The sequence below is a fragment of the Streptopelia decaocto genome (genome assembly GCF_964273445.1).
Source record: "Streptopelia decaocto genome assembly, chromosome: 2".
Taxonomy (NCBI): Eukaryota; Metazoa; Chordata; class Aves; order Columbiformes; family Columbidae; genus Streptopelia; species Streptopelia decaocto.
In genome coordinates, this window is record NC_138655.1 from 23,099,870 (window position 1) to 23,119,013 (window position 19,144).

General features: G+C 39.6%; 1 protein-coding gene across 10 annotated transcripts in view; it reads right to left on the reverse strand.

Moving 5' to 3' along the window:
- VPS13B (vacuolar protein sorting 13 homolog B) overlaps positions 1 to 19,144 on the reverse strand; it is a 455,756-nt gene that overhangs the window by 101,365 nt on the left and 335,247 nt on the right. For all 10 annotated transcript variants that reach the window (XM_082046868.1, XM_082046872.1, XM_082046866.1 and 7 more), the window contains one exon: positions 6,159 to 6,296. In XM_082046868.1, the coding sequence (XP_081902994.1) occupies positions 6,159 to 6,296 (138 nt within the window). The remainder of the gene's footprint in view (positions 1 to 6,158; positions 6,297 to 19,144) is intronic.

Sequence of the window (19,144 nt, forward strand, 5' to 3'; positions counted from 1 at the left end):
GTGAGGGGTCTAACAGAGGAAATCTGAGGAAGGTAAAGGTAATCTTGAGCCCTGATTCTGATTTGGAGTCAGGGTGGCCCTGCAGTAACAGGGAAAAGGCTGAATTGCAAAAATTAAATTTATAAAAATAGGAAAGAGAAAGACATGTAAAGAGAAGACTAGCTGTACTGTTCTCAATTGTCCCCAGTTAGGCATCAAAAGAGAGACAAATTAAAAGAAATTGGAAAGCAAGAAGAATACAAACGAATTGTTTTTATCCTCTAATTCATCATTCCCAATTTGGATCAAGGGAAAAGGAGGAAGAAACTTGAGACAAGGCTTCAGAGGCCATCTGCAGTCCCTCTTGTATTCTGCTTCTGTGAGGCAGATGCCAATTAGTCTGGAAAAGGCTGGTAGTCACTGCTCAGTGTTTCTACCCACCGCTGTCTGCAGCCCCACAGAAGCAGCTCTCTAAGGCCAATATGGTAAACTGCAGCCTTCAGGGAACCACGCGGAGTGTCCCGCAGCGGTAATAACTCTTACTGCCATGACCTGCCATGTCATGGACATTATGCAAAGGTGACCCAAAGATATCAGCAGCTTTAGCCAGCCAGTGCTGGGGTTTGAGATCTCAGACAAAGCTCAGTGATGTAATTCTATTATTTTTCCTAAACTGTCACAATTGAACCAAAATACATTGTTGTAGGTCCAGAAGACCAAAGATGCTATTAAAACGGATGGAGGATTACTGCTATTCATAGGACGTTGACTGAAGGGCAGCAACTGTGCAACTACCAGATATACTACAGAAGTGTGTCAAAAACAATAGTGTGTGCATTGGGAGGCACTACCACAAAAGGAAAGCCCTAGCTCAGGGATACAGTAACTCTCTCAAAAGAGAGTCAGGGAAGTTGAAGCCCAACACAGGGAGATGAAATGAATTGTTCCAGATCATGGAGCAGGTCTGTGGAAAAGAAAAGAACCAGAAATACTTTCCCACTATTATCTGCTTTAGCTGCTGAATAATACATCTGTATTAAGACATTCATGAGGAACAAAAAGAAAAAGGGGATTTCAGAAAATTGAGCAAATGTTTGAATGAAGTTTTAAAAAGAATGCCAGTATATTGAAAAAGATACTAAGAACATATTTTCAAACTTATCCATGTGGCTTCCGTGTACAGTCTTAATTTTCACTACTTAGGCATTTAAGGAATTAAATTTCATTTAACCTAAGTGTTGCAGACATTGCTTTTAGAAAGGCACTCTGATAATTTTACACATTATTACACTGATACTACAGACAAAAGATGTGTCAAAAGGAAAGCAATACCTACAGGCTGGTACACCTGTTTGGAATATTTCTCTTTGCCCTCCTAATCAAATAAATATAATTTCATGGCTACAGTGTCAGTGCTTTAAAAACTTGTTTGTAAAAGAGCAAAGGGAAAAAAAAAACCTACTAGAAAGCTCAAAAGTTTTGCAAATGACCCAGAGTTAATTAGAAAAGTCTGCACCCTGGCTAGTTCCCCTTCTCACGTGTCAGCTCTCATTAAATCAAAAAAATTCTCATTTCAAAGTTAACAAACACCATGGTTAACAAAACTGTTAAACTGGGATCAAGTGGGCACATTCCTAGGTTTATATATGATGTCATGCTAAGCAGCCCACAGCTGAACTTGCAAGTAGTATGAATGATTTTTCAATATATTAAGTATCTGATCTAATGCTAATTTTCCCTCTATAGGCTAACTGTGCTGGGAACAGGTGGCCCTGCTTTCAATTACGGAGGGCTAACATGCCAGTGTGAGGCCTGGATTAGTTCACCTTCTCACAGGGAATTTGCCTCGGTTGGGAATGGATTTATTATGGCTTCACACATGGAACGGAGCTCATGTCAGCTGAGGGCAGTGATACATCATATGATTCAAATTAACCTGCTGTGGACTGTTCCGCAGGGCTGATATTGTGTATTAAAATGACGACATTTTTAAAACAGCTTGAAATAAACCAGGATTGCCGAAGTGCAATGGTTCCAATTTGTTCCAACTAATCTATCACCTGCTGGAGATATTATTCTAGTGGGTTTCTGGTAGCTGCTATTTTCCAGGTTTCTCCAAACCACTGACCTTGCTAATGGATACAATTGTTGCCTTTGCAAACAGGGTGGGGGAAAAGCCAGAGAGTGTGCCCTAGTGCTGGGGTTTTCCTTGTTTTTTTATGCACAACCCTGGATCCTGGGCTGTGCCCCTGGTGGTGGTCAACAGTGCCAGGGAGCGACTGGCAGGAGACAGCAACTGCGCCAGGCCCCCCATTCTCACTTCAGCTGTCAGTGGGACACGGTATTTCTTAGTTTGTCTGGATACTTCCTTCTGCAGAAATTATTTTGAAAAATGAAGTATCAAGGACTGCAGTTAATTCACATCTTGCCTAACATCTTCCCAAGAAACTGCTAGGGGAAGAGGACTTTGGCATAAACCATCTAGATTTTGCGTATTTTAAGGCAATTCGTATGAAGCTGTAGTTCATAAACACCTTATGTATCATTTGCATGCAGAGAGAATACATCAAAAAGACAGCTTTTATAGCTAAAAAAGGATAGTTGATTAAAAAAAAAAAAAAGAAAGGACTAGGGGGTGAAGAAAATAAATTCTCAAAACCATTAAAACAAGATGGTCATATTTGTTCCTCACCTAAAGAATAATATGTAATGCTAAAGCAATAAATAGTTCACTTACATGTATTAGGCAAGAATTAGATGTAACAGACGGAATATAAAAGAGAGAGGGTCATGTAAACTGATGTAAATGGAATTTAAAAAATTTTAAATAATTAGTTACTGTAGAAAGAGAAAGAATAGTCCTTTAATACATTGTGAGGTTAAAGTTGAGGTCTGTTCCCACAGGCCTGATGATGAATGCTTATTTCTTCTAGGATCCTATTACCTTAAATCTGGAAGAAATATCATTTTTCTCTAGTTGCCAAAAATGTACAAAATAATCAACTCATGTGGCAAGAAGTGCATTAATGTATCCTGTTATTCTCATTTAATTAGTGGTTTCCAAGTTTAGCTACTTGCTGTAGTTTTTTGATCTCTGAGCTAATGTGGACTGACAACCCGGTTTCCTGTGTGGTGAAACCATACCATTCTTCTATGGAACACTATCTACTTACCTACTTCAGCTGACAAACTATTTACAAGGAGCACAGGTTTTATCTAACACAGCAAACACTGGGAACCACTTGCAGATTTTTTCTTCTAAGTGCTTGCATAGTAGTTTGCATCATAAAACATCGGCATGTTTGATTGTTATATTTGAAATTCAACCTCAGCACAACAACAACGTATTTTGCAAGAAAAGTGACATTCCAGTTACAGCACTGAACTTAGAATACTAAAAATCTATACAGAAAACTGTATCATTTTCCCAACTGCTACATCTAGATTTTTCTCTGCATGGGCAAAGCTTTTAAAAATGTGCTGACTTCTCAGAACAACAGGTAGCACCACTAGTGCATCCAATGCATTTTAGAAATGCAGATATAAAATGCATATACATAAATGGATATGAAAACACACAGTATCTGCCTAGAAAATATGCCAGTTAGTAGCAGCATTATTTGCCAAACGTTCACCAGAAAGAGTGTAGGCCTTTGGGGCCTGCAACATAAGCATATTCCAGCAGTGCATTTATTTATTCAATTTATTAACTGTGCTGTCTCCCATCACACATATTGTTTGTCTGGTGACCCTACAAGAGCTCTCAGGAGTTTTGCTGGGGTTCTTGTCCTCAGTGAACAACTGCCGACTCAGTTGGGCTCTGGTGATGCAGACACATTCTCCGGGCCTAATGACGGCCAAGCTACCTCACCCTGGAAGAAGCTGTGGTTAGAGGACTTCTTGCCCCCAGGAGACTTAGTAATTTATTTTCCGGTAGCCTGCTGAGGAGCTGTCAAGCTTTCATAACCCTTTGCATGTGGTGTTCTGACGCAATCACATGCGGAAAGCGCCTTCCATTACTCATCCACCAAAAGCTCCAGCCCCCAAGGAAGGCTTCTTGGTAACGCTTAGTTTATTTGAAGAGGATCTCATAGTGACAACAGCTGAGGTTAGAAAAATCTGCAAAGGAATGCAGAGCTGTTTTGTTATATCACACTGGCAAAACACTTCATTAAAATTCAGCGTAATTACTGTTGAATCATGTGTAATGATAGTTCCAATTAGCAGCAAAAAGACGATAAAAAAATGCCTTTTGGCTAAGAAGAGATCCTGAAGAAAATCTCTGAACTTCTACATGAGAATAAATAGACTGAAGTTTATGATGCATTAATTTATGGGTTTTCAGTTCCCTATTTGGCCAAATACCACTGAGGGAGAGATTTAGCGCTGATCTGAGATCTGACTGAATCTTTGAGAATGGAGTAGACACTTAGACTACTTGTGAATAGATACTTTGCAAGCTGGTACCAACTTCCATGTTTGCTTCTGACAGGAGAGCATCAGGGAAACACCTTCAGTTGTGCAATAAATTAAAGGCTGCGCCAGGAAACTACAGTGAGAACCTTGAGAAAAGGGAAATGCACAGATGAAAGGTCTGGGAACATGGAAATGTGCCAGATGTGGGGAGAGAAGACAGAAAAAAATTGGGGGGAAAAAAAAAGCATAAAAGAAAACTAATCTGGTGTCTCTACCCCTCCTGTGCTGGTCACGATTAGAATGAAAATCTACTATTATTATCAATTAGTCCTTTAGTTCAAATGTCAGTTACACATGCAGTAAGTCTGAAGGTTCAAAGTCCTATTAATGAAGCCAAACAAGGATCAATATGAGAAAAGCTGTGCATTGTCAGGTAGTTTTAAAATCTTCTCATAAAATGATGCTTGTTCACGTACTTAAGTCTTTCCTTGAGACTCCTGCCTGCCTGCATGCAAAAAATGGATTTTCAAGTTACTTAACCTCAGTATTTATAGTCAGCAGGTAAATATGTATGTCTTATTCCCTAATTGTTCAATTTGATGTCCTGGGGCGTGATATGCAGAAGTGACTACTGCTTCACCCAAAGACAATATGTTTCCAACATCTAAATTTCTATATTTTTAAGTACCTTGGAAAACTAAATTGTGTGTTTTAAATTGACAATCTTAATATAATGAGAAAGCCTTTAATTTCACTGTGCTTCAGTTGCCCTCCATGAAATGGCGAGGCCATACTCTTCCATCAACCATTGAAGGGTTAGTATTTTTGTAGTGCTCAGATCCTAAAGCAGTAAGCAACGCAGAAGCAGTAAGTAAGTCTGCTGTAGAACCAGGATTAGACTGTATGAATCAGTAACTGAATGAATAGGAAAAATGAGTACTGAAGAGATGCTCACTAAATGACCGACAACAGCTTACTCTGTGTGCTGAGTGAAGTAAGGATATCCGGGGCAGGCGGGGGGGGAAGTTGTTGCATAATTCAACAAATTATTAAAAATGTGCATAAGAGAAATTAATTATGATAGCACAAGTAAATGTAAATGCATTTTCTAACTTTTAGTATAACCTCAATTATATTCTACATAGTAATGTAGTTATAAATACATAACTCACAAAAGAGAGAATGGGTGACATACTTCAATTATCAGGAGTTTCTGACTCTTTAGGAGTGAGACTTCAAGTCACATTATTGTAAGTAAATGCTGATAAACCTTCATACTACACTACTCATATTCTGTGTTAATTAAGGAAACACACTTTTAAAAAATGTTACAGTTTTAACATTTTAGATTATGGGAATTTGTAATACCAGGCATCCAGATTCTGTAGAACCCAAGAGAAGGCAGCATATAAAAACACTTCAGAAACATTCAAAAGTTAGCTTTTATAAACATGACTGTAACAAAATTTCATTTGTTCTAGGCCCCAAAGCAGGTAGGTTTCATTTAATTGGAAATTTGCCAACCTCAGCCTTCTTGAGGAGTAAAATTTCTAAATTTACCTTGGGAAGAAAATAATTAGATTGTAAACCTACAACTGGTCCGGGACTGATCATTCTTCAACTTTGATTTCAATTCCAGATAATTGCTGAAGAAAAATGTCACATTCATTAGCATGGAATACAACATTTTTTCTGATGGCCTAATGTGTGCATACCTACAAATAGATTACAATTTAAAATAGAGATTAAAATGCAATGCTTACCTGGTCCATTAAGGAAATCTTTAATTTGCACAGTGATAAGAGGAGGTGGAATACCACTTTTAGCATCTACCTCTCCTGCTACTGTCTGCAGCCAAATCTTGCTATAATCCAGAGCTTCTGGTAGAGTCTTCCCAGCATCTACAGGTGATAATGATCATAGTCATTAATGATATTCCAGGAATATGATACATAACAAAACACTACCTCCAAAATTTATTAAATAAAATCAGAAAGTATAAAATGTAACACAATAAATAATGTTCCTAGTAATACGTAGCATTTGTGCCTACAGAGAGATGCATGTGTGTAATAATGCATGAATACATAGGCAAGAGGGCAAAGCTATAATTACACAAAATGTAGAGAACCTGCAAAAATACTAAGTCAAATATGACTAAAAGACATCAGTCATGACAAGATGACTTCAAATAGCACACAATTTTAGCTTTAATTATGATAACACTTAAGCAGTCTTTACAAGAGAACCTGTGCTCAAAACCTGCTACTTCTAGATTGTATTTTCCTTGCCAGGTAAGGAAAATAATAACATAAAGATAAATGATAAAGGTTAAAAGACTAGAATGCTATCAGATCTCAGGGATAGGGCATAACGACAATACAGCTATATCAGCATCTTTGGAGGTTCACTCAAAAGCTAATCAATAGCTATTCTTGCATACCACCTTGAATTGTATTCCTTTGATCAGTTTATAATATTACATTAAAATTAAATTCTTCCAAGTGCTATTCTTGTACCTTCGGTACCATAAAAAGGCTTTTTATTCTATAGCAACTCATGGCCTTCATTATAACAGTTCTCAATTCTGGCACTACAGGTCCTAAAATCTAAATAATCAATTACCCTCAACAATAAAGACTGCTACGTTAATTGTTGAATGTCTGCCCCATCCTTAATGATTTGAGGAGATTTTCTTGATGTTATTCTCTCCTATTATCAGTAATTAAAAACTGCTGTAATTGCTCTACTTGAGTTTTACGGAATGGATTTCTTTCAAGAACAGTATTTACATACCCACTATTACAGTCAACATATGGTATCGTGGTATCACAGTCATATGTGGGCTGGGTATATAAAGTTAGCTTTGGAATTTGTATTTCTTGACCTTATCATGTGATTCATATAAAACTTGGCACATATGAACCCTTATGTGATTTCAAAGAACCTACTGAAACCAATTGATCATGACTTTAGATCTATGTGGAAAAGATCAAAAGTTAGCACATTCTTGTGTTTTTATTTGATCAGTTTTCAGGCAGTGACTTTACAGCAGTATTTGTCCTGCATGGCATATACATTACAGCCTTTCCTTCCCTTCATTCCCACTACACTTTTATAAAGTCAGTTCTCAATAGTTATTTAAGAGCTGTCACTGCATACAACGGATTTGTGTATTTTCCATGTGAATATCTACATTTTTATGGTTCTTAGACCTTTCCTTTAACTACATTAACCAGAATGGTGTGGCACACTCCCTATTCTATAGTAACTGCTTTAGGGAATATGTTGTTTCCGGTGTCTGGATTTTGCCAAGTACACTGAAAACAATAATAACAATAAGTTTTTCCCAACAAAGCACAAATCTTTTCCCAAAACATAGTTTTGTAGATGTTACAAACAAGGTTGTTATCCCTGATTTGGATCAATACCATAACATCTTTTTTTTTTTTTGTGCTAGCAGCTCATCATAAATAAGTAATATGCTTATGTTTTTCAGAATAAATAGTGTAAAGCATTGTAAAAATTACTGAACATCACTGAAACAATTAAACTGATCTCTAAGTTACTGTTCCTTTAGAAGCATTAGTATACACGTTTAGGTGTACCAACATGGGGCAAAATGTTGCAATATGCCATTATTTTGTCTCATTTCTCAAAGCTATCATCATACCCTGTATAGAACAATCTGGATCATCCAGTGGATATTCAGAAAATTCAGTAAATTTACTCAAAAATCTTATTTGAATATTTACAGGTATTTCAATTGTCCTAAGATGTGTGTATGTATAAAATACCTAATAATTATTTCAAAATTGTAGCTGCTTGAAGAAGAAAATCTCTCTTATGAAAAGAAATTACACATCAGAAAATCCCTGTGTGACATAATACATTAGCTACACCAACACTGCCCTCAGGGCACCAGGAATTGTAGCATGTGAGCACGGAATCAAAAAAAAATAAAGGAACTACGGGGTTCCTAGTAGATTATTTTGCTGTCATGTCTCCAAGGAGCAGGGCACCGTCACCCCTGCTACCCAGGGCACTGCAATACGTGAATAATGAGGACTCCAGAACTATTTGCACACTAAGAACACAACACAAAGAAATCTCAATGCACAAAATGAGCATGAGTCCACCACACATATTACTTTTAACCCAGCACTGGCCTTACTGATATCAACCTTTTTATTTTTTTTTAGTTTGAGTGCTTTCAAAGCCCATGGCATATGCTTAATTTGGAACCTGGGTAACAATCTTGACTGTACATCCAAATATGTCAGATATAGATCAATAAGTAAGTTTTTACATAATGATACAAAAGCTAAAATCCAGAGGTTTCAAAACCAACTATGCTGCTGTGTATGTCAAAAACTGGAAGGGAGTTCCAAATGAATAAGACAAATTCATTTACATCAAAGGTCAAAAGATTGAAATATGTGTATCTTGATTAAAATACTTTCTAAGGTAGAAAACAGCATATGCATTTTCATAGGATTTAGGATCAGGAAAGAAATAAACCAATATGAATTAATCCTTATGCCAAGGGCGCAGGAGTTGCCAAAGAAGCAACTGAATGAAAAAGAGAAAATTTAGGCTGAAAAGTGAGGAATTCCTGATGGGGAAAGCTGTTAGAAAAAGGACTCTTCTCCCTCAAGAAAATTATGGAAATGTTCAGAATGTTTAAAAATACACTTGACAGAACACTATAAAATATACAATGGGGAACAATTATGCATCAGCAGGGAACTGGTCTGAATAATGTATTATAATAGGTCATTTCCATTTCCATTTTCTATGATTCTCACAAAAATCAACACTTAAATTTGCAGTTATTTGTATAAAGAAAATGCTGGAGAAAACCCAAGGGATGCATATATAAGTAAAAGGAGAGGCTAGAATTACTCAACAGCAAGCCAAGAGAGAGAAAAGAAAGTCTTGAGAAGTGAAGAGCAGTGAGGACAGCCAGAAATTCTATCCTCTACACCATGTGAAAAATTTGTCTGTGGCAGCAAAATAAAAATGGTGAGACAACTATCATAGATTGACAACCAAGACTGTAATCTAAAATCCTTAAGACCGAGAAGTTGAGTCCTTGAATACATCCCTTTCCCTCCCTGGCTTTCTTTTTAATTTTTAGAATAATTTCTGGATATTTTTGAATCCACCCAAACATCCAAAGCCACGTCTAGTCTTGCTAAGGTCCAGACCTCAGCTCCAAACTTCACAGTTTATGAAGTGCCTTCATAAACATGATATGAATTTGCAAGCTTGTGGTTTTACCTGCTATCCCCTCATTCTTATGGAAACGCCAGACAGCAAAAAACAATCTTCAGAAGAAAAGGTGCAAGTAAGGGGGAAGGAAAGGAGGGAGGCAGGAGAAATTTCACAACTTGAAGATTTTCATTCTCCAAGATGTGGTTTTGTTCCAGTCTGTAGCTGAGAGTCAGGGCAGCTCAGAGGACACATCCCATGGGAGGCTTTAATGGGGGGCTCAGCCACCCCCAGCACCCCAGGGGCTGCCAGTAGGGTACAGGGCTGCCGAGGGCCTGCGCGGACGGCAGCTTGGCCTGTTCAGCTGGAACTTTCCCCAGACCAAATGAGCTCTGCAACACGCTTTTATTTCAATGGATGAATCATCTTTTGGTTTGCAGTCAATTTTAAAAGCCAGTAGATGCTGCAATCACCTCTGCATTTCAAACGCTGAAGGGGAACATTTAGACTTGTTTTAAAAATGGTTTCCATTGGAATTTAAAGAGCACAAGAGAGAAAACATTTCTACTAGCACACTCACAAGTGCTGTGTCAGGAAGTTCAGAACTGAGCACTTACAGTAACCTGAGGAATGTACATTCCCAGGCCGGCTCGTCTTTACGGGTGGGGGCTGCACCCCCCCACGTCCAGCGATGCAGATGTAACTGGACAATAAATATACTCGGAGGGGAACAGGTGACACTCCAGCAGAACTCCCCCGATACTGTGCTAGGAAATAGCCTTAAATCCTCCCTGTGCCTGGTAGGAAGCACAGGCTGCCAGCGAGGGGGTGAACGAGCCTTCCCGCAGGGCAGCCCACACTGTGCCCCAGGCAGCCCCGCGTTCCACGACATTAGAGGTTACATGTGGTCTGAGCTACTGCATCTGCTCCTCATGGACCCCCCGCCATCAAAGGCGTGGGCGTAAAAATAAAATAAAATAAAAATCAAGAATGATTCTGGATGGCCTCACAATGCCTGTTTCTTGCGAACGCCTCATTGGCAGAAGTTGAAGAAATTCCATGCATAACATACATTTATTGAGAATTTTCTCTCCCTTAAAACAACCAAGTGCCACAACCTCCTCTTTGAAAGTAAACAAACAAACAAATAGAAAAAAGATTTTTCAAGAATGCCGAGAGCACAATGCTCAGGAAATGAGGCAATTTTGTATCTGGATTACATTACCTGAAACAAAGCAAATAAAGATTTAAAAAAATATTTATAAAAGTGGCTTATAAGATTACATTAAAAACAATTGAACCCACTTTTATTTAAGTGGAAATGGCCAATGCTTTGTTTGCAAAAACTAACGGTTAGCAGATGCCTTTTTGTTAAACGTAGGATGAGCACTGAATAAAAAAAAAAGTTGTTTTATGGAATCTTTCCGGCTATTTATACAGAATCTTACAAGTAAAGTCAGGGAGCAGCTAGCGGTTTTAATGGTGCTTGTTAAATAGTTAATATTTATTCCAATTATTTATTTACTTTGAAGTTCCTATTCCTGGCAGTAGCATAACAGCAATCAAGCTGTACAATTACAAAAATAATTTTAAACACAAAGGAAGCAGTTTAGCACAACCATAATAAAACTGAGCTAACATTTTAATAACCTAGTAAGTCTCCTCCTCCTCCAAACTGACTTGCCAGTGGACTCAGTTGCAGAGCACTGAGGAAACTGAAAGCACAACCATCAGGTTTTTAGCTCCAAGGCAGGCAAATGCTCCCACATACAGACACTGGCCTGATGGAAATGGGCTGCTACTAACTGCTAATTAACACATTAACAATACTTAACGTTTAAATAGCCTATTTCCTCCCATTTTATTATAATTTCTTTCATGTTTTAGAAAGTAACAAAAAAATAGCATAGTTAGTGACAGAGCAGCCAAGTTCTTTGGAGGAAATTTGTTTTTTCAGCCACTGTCCAATACTCTCACAAAAAAGAGTGACAGCTTATTGTGCAAGATCCTGAATTTTAAGCTCTATTAACTTGAAATCTTTCAAAAATAAGAACAAAACCCTTGTCCCAAATAAAGTACATGTGGCTTCATAACAGTCTTAAAACCTTCATTTCTACACAGGTTCAAAGCAGTAAACCACCATAAGGCAGTAAGCTTAGTCTTATTAAAACTGAGGATGAACTATTATTCTCTTTAAAATTCACGCTGGTGCAGTTTTTCAGTGTAATTTCCCTATTGTATTCAAGGCTTCATAAAAGAGACTCTCATCAAATTACCTCTTAGAAGTAGTTCTAAATCCTAGCATATTCTATGTTGATTTACAGCTGAACAATATATTTGTGAGAAATACACTAATGGGAAGTGAGGAATGGAAAACATAACTAGGTCCAAACTATTACCAGCTAAAACCCCAAAGTTTTTTTTGGAACTAACATCCATTAACAAATAAGACCTTCCTAATTTCACAATAGAATTTTGTATTTGCTTGAAAGATTTGAGGGTTGTTTCACAACTGTACACTTTTTTCTTTTAGAAAAGCAGTAAGAAGTAGCACAGTATAAGACCTGATTCTACTGCCACTGAACTAACAGCTTATGTCCTCTTCCCTGTACCATCTTAGATGATGGAGAGATAGTTGCATGCATACATAGAGACACAAGAAGTCTTCTAGAGAGTCTAACTAGAAATATTCTTTAGCAACATTCACTCTAAATTAAACATCATTTATGCCCTCTTCCCACCCCCTAGTCCTTGATATACAGAGAAATACCGGAATATAGTGCACACCTATTGTACAGAGGGAGAGAAGCTAACTTATTTCTTTCACATAAACTTTACATTGTTCTTCATGTGGATGACATCTCTTTCAGATGAAACTGCCAGCAAATAGCCCCAATATCAAGAAAAATTGGTGTGATTGATTAAATTGACTGCAGTAGCATAGAAAATGCCATGCCAAGCTGCTGAAGCTGTATTATATGATATGCAATATATAGAGTGTGTATATATATATATATACACACACACACACACACACACATATATGTAACACATAGTTCCTGGCTATTTTACCTCAAATATGCGTGCTACAAATGAAAAATATAACTTCCCAAATCTAACATATTAATACAGTGGTATGACAAAATTAATCCTGAATGATGCAATTACAAGCACAGCAGGTCTTCCTGAACAAGAGGCAATAAAAACTTTACACTACCTATTTTGCTGTGTGAATTACTGTGTGAGCTGAAGCGTGGATTAGTTTTATTAACTTATTAATACATTTAGGATGGTGTTTTGAGGCACTAGAACTTTGGCACCCACCTCTCAAACTCTTTTGAAGAGAGCCCTAGTGCTTCAGTAGCAAGCACAGGATTCTGTCTGACACATGAATAAGGTACTTAGTACTGCCCACAAAGGCAGCAGAATGAGACCACAAGTTCTGCCTTCACATAGTGTCTGACTCCTGCCTCTTTTACTCTTGCCTGCCTAGGAGACAAAAAGCCAAAGAGAAGGGTAAGACCTATGTAGGGCTGGTCTTTGGCCCTCCAAGAAGACTTTTCCGTGTCTCTTTGAAAACTGCTGGTGACCGAGGAGCTCTCCAACTGTATGTTCCTACTATCTGAAAAAGGTTATTAGGAAGGCGCTGGAGAGAGACTCGAACTCTCGTGGGTTACTCTGAGCAGTATTTATTGTAGAAGATTCGCAGGAACAGCAGGGTTGGATCACCTCCTCAGAGAGTGACAATCATACAGTAATACAGCTAGACATTATATAGGGTTCTAACAGGTATTATGCAACTAAGCAAAATTTATCACTGTCTATCACTATTGATGTCTTCTATTGATGTCTTCGGGTTCCTTCCGTCCCAGTGGTCTTCATGTTTCACTTCTTTCTTCATGTTCCACTTCGGAAAGTACCGAACGGAAAGTCCTCAGTTACAGGGCTAGCTTTGAAGTTCCACCTGCCTCATTTGTTATCCATAGTTCATCAATCTAGTACAAATATCAATCTAGTACAAAATCAGTAAACCTAAGAATAGCATTTATCAATGTCTAAGGATACAAAGCAAGCATAAGGTAACCACGCTCGTGGTTCTGGGAAAGGGCTATACAGGAGACAAGGCTGAAACTTGCAGCCTTAGCAGCACACTGATTTAGGCCTAAAATCCTAATTTCCTATTTTCCTATAACAGTCCCCCATTTTCTCTTTAAAATTTCCCAATTTACTGATAACGATAATAAAGCTTCTGTTGATTCAAGAGATTACAGCAACAATTACAGAACATTGACATACATTGAATCAAGACAAAAATGATCACAATGACAACTATAATGACAATGTGGATGGTAGGGCGTATGAAAAGCAGCTTGTATATCAAGAGCAACATAAACTTGCGTTAGAACAGCAGCAGTAAAGTGCGGTCCCCTATCAGAATCAATAATTTCAGGGATGCCGTACCTCGAAATGATATCGCGAAGTAGAGTCTTAACCACAATTTTCGAATCGTTCTTGCGAGTCGGAAAGGCTTCCACCCAGTGCGAAAGTTGATCAACAATAACAAGAATGTACTTATATCTCATAGAAGGGGGGAGTTCAGCAAAATCAATTTGCAATTTCTGGAAAGGAAAGTAAGCAGGCGGCCGCTTGCCAGGGACTGCTGTGACCTTTGTGACCCCATATTTCTTGCAAAGAGTACAAGAGTCAGTCAGGCGTTTAGCAGCACTGTAAACTCCAGGCGCTGCCCACAACTGTTGGATTTTAGAGGCTACAGCTTCAGGGCCCCCATGAGTACGATCGTGAATCCAGCGAGTTAGAGGAAGAACATACCTCATAGGCAATAAGGGTTTATCACCTAGTTTCCAAATGCCGTCCTGTTGTGTTGCTTCCCAGCGTTTCCATTTGTTGAGCTCTTCTTCATCCAGTCCATCATAAAGGGCAGGACCAACGGGAAAAGGAAGAAGGGTAGCAACCACAGTCGTAGCAGGAGATATGTTGTGGACTGCCGCTGCTCTCGCCGCTGAGTCGGCCAAGGCGTTGCCGTGAGCAAAAGAATCGAGGCGTTTAGTATGAGCAGGAATGTAAATAACAGCAATTTCTCGTGGTTCCTGGATAGCAAGCAGCAATTCATGAATTAATTGTCCATGAGCAATAGTACGGCCGGCGGAGGTTAGAAAACCGCGTTCTTTCCAAAGTGCGCCAACAGAATGACAAATGCCAAAAGCGTACTTAGAGTCTGTATAGATATTAACTCGAAGACCCTTAGCAAAGGTCGCAGCACGAGTTAAGGCAATTAGTTCTGCGGCTTGTGCTCCAAGCGCTGGAGAGAGAGGTTCAGCAAGAAGTACGCGATTTTCAGTGGCAACGGCAAAACCAGTAAAACGCTTACCATGTAAATAATAACTTGATCCGTCTGTGAACAGGTTAAGATCAGGGTGGGTGAGGGGAACATCCTGTAAATCTTCTCTGGTTTTAGAATAAGTGGTAACAAATTGCACACAGTCATGTGAATCGTTGGAAAGATGCACCTCAGGTAGAAGGGTAGATGGATTTAAGGGTTTTGACCGTTTTAGAGAGATATTATCAGTCAGTAGCAGGATGGCTTCATATCGGTGTGTGCGCTGCGGTGAGAGAGACTTGGTAGCATATCGGGTTAGTAAAAGTTCAACTTCATGAGGTACGGCAACAATCAATTTGTGTCCCAGAACAAGTGGGCGAACTTTTTCTACTAACTCCGCAGCTGCTGCTACTGATCTAAGGCAATGTGGTGAACCTTTGATAACTGGGTCAAGAGCGACTGAGTAATAACCCACAGGTCTTTCATAGGGTCCATGAGGTTGTACTAGGACCCCCTTTGCAATACCACCCTTCTCGGTAGCATACAAAGTAAAAGGTTTAGAGTAATTTGGCAGGCCCAAAGCTGGGGCTGTGACTAAGGCTTGTTTTAAAGATGCAAAAGCATTGGTTAGCTCTGGTGTCCAGACAATTGGTTCTGGAGCTTTGTCCTTTGTAGTTTCAATAAGTGGTCTAGCCAATTCACTAAATCCTAAAATCCAGGGTCGACAGAACCCAGCTTGGCCAAGGAAAGCTCTCATTTGTTTCTTAGTAACAGGTGGTGTAATTTGAAGAATAGTATTGATTCTGTCGGGATCAATCTTTCGAACTCCCCCTGCTAAGACAAAACCCAGGTATTTTACCTCTGGTTCACAGAATTGTAATTTGGCTAGTGAGGCACGATGACCCTTATGATACAGTCGAATGCAAAGGTGCTCTGTATCAATTGCACAGGCCTCTCGAGTTCGGCTAGCAACAAGTAAATCATCAACATATTGAATCAGGGCAGACTTGTTTGGCAACTCAATATCTTGGAGATCATATTTGAGAATTTGCGAAAACAAGGTAGGAGAAGCAGTGAAACCTTGAGGGAGCCGAGTCCAAGTTAATTGGCGACCTTCCCAGGTGAAGGCAAACAAAGGTTGGCTTTCTTCTGCTACAGGTATGCTAAAGAAAGCTCCTGTCAGATCCAAAACAGTGTACCAATGCGCCCAAGATGGAATCTCGGTTAAAATTAAACTTGGATCTGGTACAACTGGGTGTGGGGCTTCAACATAATCATTGATAGCCCGTAAATCTTGTACAAAACGGTACTCAGGATCTCCGTCCTCATCCAGTCGATTTTTACTAACTGGAAGAATTGGGGTGTTAAATGGACTCATAACAGGTTTTAGAATTCCTTCATCGAGAAAGGTTTGAATTTGTTTTCGCAAACTCGGTAATGCAACAGCTGGTATTGGATATTGCTTAATAGCAGGAGGGGGGCCTCCTTTAGTTTTAATAACAACAGGTAGTGCAGACTTCAAAAGACCAATATCTTTAGTTGTACGACTCCAAAGTCCAGAAGGGACATTCCGCAATTCCCACGGAATGGCCACTTCTTTCTTCGGAGTATGATCTAAAGTAAAAACACTGCCAACAAAAATTAATTTAGCTTTGTCTTTACCATAGGTTAATTGAGTGCCAAATTCTTGTAACAGATCTCGTCCCAGCAAAGAAGTCGGTGCCCCCGGAGCAACAATAAAGCAAGCCCATGTAACTTTATCGCCTAAAGTAACAGGGAGCGGTTTAGAGAGAGCATGGTTAAGCACAGAGCCTGTAACACCTTTGATAGCAATCATTTCCTGCGATTTTTGCGGCACATCAAAATTAAACAAAGAGAGAGTAGCTCCAGTATCTACTAAGAAAGAAACAGATTTTCCATTAACATCAGCTAAAACATGGCCTGTAGGTGAAATTTCTAAAGCCATTATACGATTATACAATGCTTACTGAGAGTAGCTACGACGATACGGGGGTGGAGCAGAAGGAGCTCCAAATGGATTGCCAGCAGCAGCAGGTGGAGGTGGAGTAGCTCCCGGTTGATACTGGGGTCGCAACGGGCATTCACGTTGCATATGTCCTAAATTACCACACCAAAAACAGGTTAATTGCGTTGCGTCATTCATAGGGCTGGTAACAGCAGGGTTTGTGACTGGGAAAGAACCCCCCATGGATGGAAAGGAACTTCCCATCCTAATTCCCCTGCCAAGAAGTCCCCGACCGCGAGGAAAATGAGCTTGGAATGCCCCACGGACCCCTCGGGGATACCCACGCCCTCGGTTTGCAGAAACCCCTTGAGCTATGGCTACAGCTAGTAAGTTCATATCTTCCTGTCTTTCTCTCCTATACCGGCGGCGTTCGACCTCACGTTCTTTCTCCTGCCGAAGGCGCTCAGCCTCCCTTTTCTAATTGTAGCTTACGTTGTTGCTCTTCTGTACGGCCGTTATACACAAAATTAGCAACAGAGAGAACTTTCTGCAAATTCTCTGCTTGCCAGCCAGGCATGTGCTTTTGAAAATGCTTCCGAATATCAGGGGCTGACTGAGTGACAAAAATGCTAATAGCCAGTGGTTCTTGAAAATTATCTTCTGTCATTCCTCCATACTGTATTAAAACTTTTCTTAAGCGGTGCCAAAAGTCTCCTGGGTGTTCATCAGGAGCCTGTTGGCACTCTGTAACTTTTGACCAATTAGTCACTTTTTCATCACACTTTCGAATTGCTTCAATCAGATTATCAATTGCAACTAAATAGGTAGCTTTTTGGTCTTCCTCATGTAAGTTCCAATTTGGATCTTGTTCTGGCCAGGGATTACGTCCCTGTGTTTGTTCAGCCAATTCTTTATCTTTAGCCAGGATCTTTTGTTTTTCCTCATGTGTAAATAGTTCGGACAAGAGTGTTTGCATATCATTCCAGCTGGGAGAGTAATCTCGGGCAATAGTTCGAATAATTTTAGAGCACCGCTCCGCGTCGTCACGGAGTCGTGGCATTTTATCATGCCAGAGTAAAAGATCACCTGGTTTCCAGGGGTAATGTGTAGTAACCCCGAGAAGCGGAGGCTGGTTGCCAGCATTATTACGACCAGCTCTAGGATTAGGCACATAGGATAAAGTCATGGGGAAAATACCTGCAGGTGAATCAGTTTTGGACTTAGAATTGTCACTTATTTCATCATCCAGATAAGCAAGTAATTGGTGTTTATTCATGCTCTTCTGGAGTTGCTTTCGTTTTCGTATATCAGCATAGTCAAACCACAAATACAAATAGTCCATTTGTTGGGGCTGGCGGTCCTCCAGGATTTTACGGAGAGACTGCAATTTAGTTTCTTCAAAGGAGCCATAAATCGGCCACCGATCATCAGGGAAAGCCCCAGCCACTCTGCTAATAAAAGGCCAATCATCTTGGCAGAGGGCGATTAATCTTTTTATGTGCAACCCTGCGGTTCCCGACAACCTTCCCCAATTTGAAATAATTTCAGCAAGAGGTGTATTTTTAGGAACTGAGGGTCCAGCCCCCATCCTTTTAAATATATTTAGAGACTTGAACTCTAAAATATAAAGAAAAGAAACAAATCGGGAGAACAGGAGAGACTCGAACTCACCTGTCCCTGGCCAGGTCCCGTTGTTTCAGTTTGTGCTGCAGAGTCCCATCCTGGGTCGCCAACTGAAAAAGGTTATTAGGAAGGCGCTGGAGAGAGACTCGAACTCTCGTGGGTTACTCTGAGCAGTATTTATTGTAGAAGATTCGCAGGAACAGCAGGGTTGGATCACCTCCTCAGAGAGTGACAATCATACAGTAATACAGCTAGACATTATATAGGGTTCTAACAGGTATTATGCAACTAAGCAAAATTTATCACTGTCTATCACTATTGATGTCTTCTATTGATGTCTTCGGGTTCCTTCCGTCCCAGTGGTCTTCATGTTTCACTTCTTTCTTCATGTTCCACTTCGGAAAGTACCGAACGGAAAGTCCTCAGTTACAGGGCTAGCTTTGAAGTTCCACCTGCCTCATTTGTTATCCATAGTTCATCAATCTAGTACAAATATCAATCTAGTACAAAATCAGTAAACCTAAGAATAGCATTTATCAATGTCTAAGGATACAAAGCAAGCATAAGGTAACCACGCTCGTGGTTCTGGGAAAGGGCTATACAGGAGA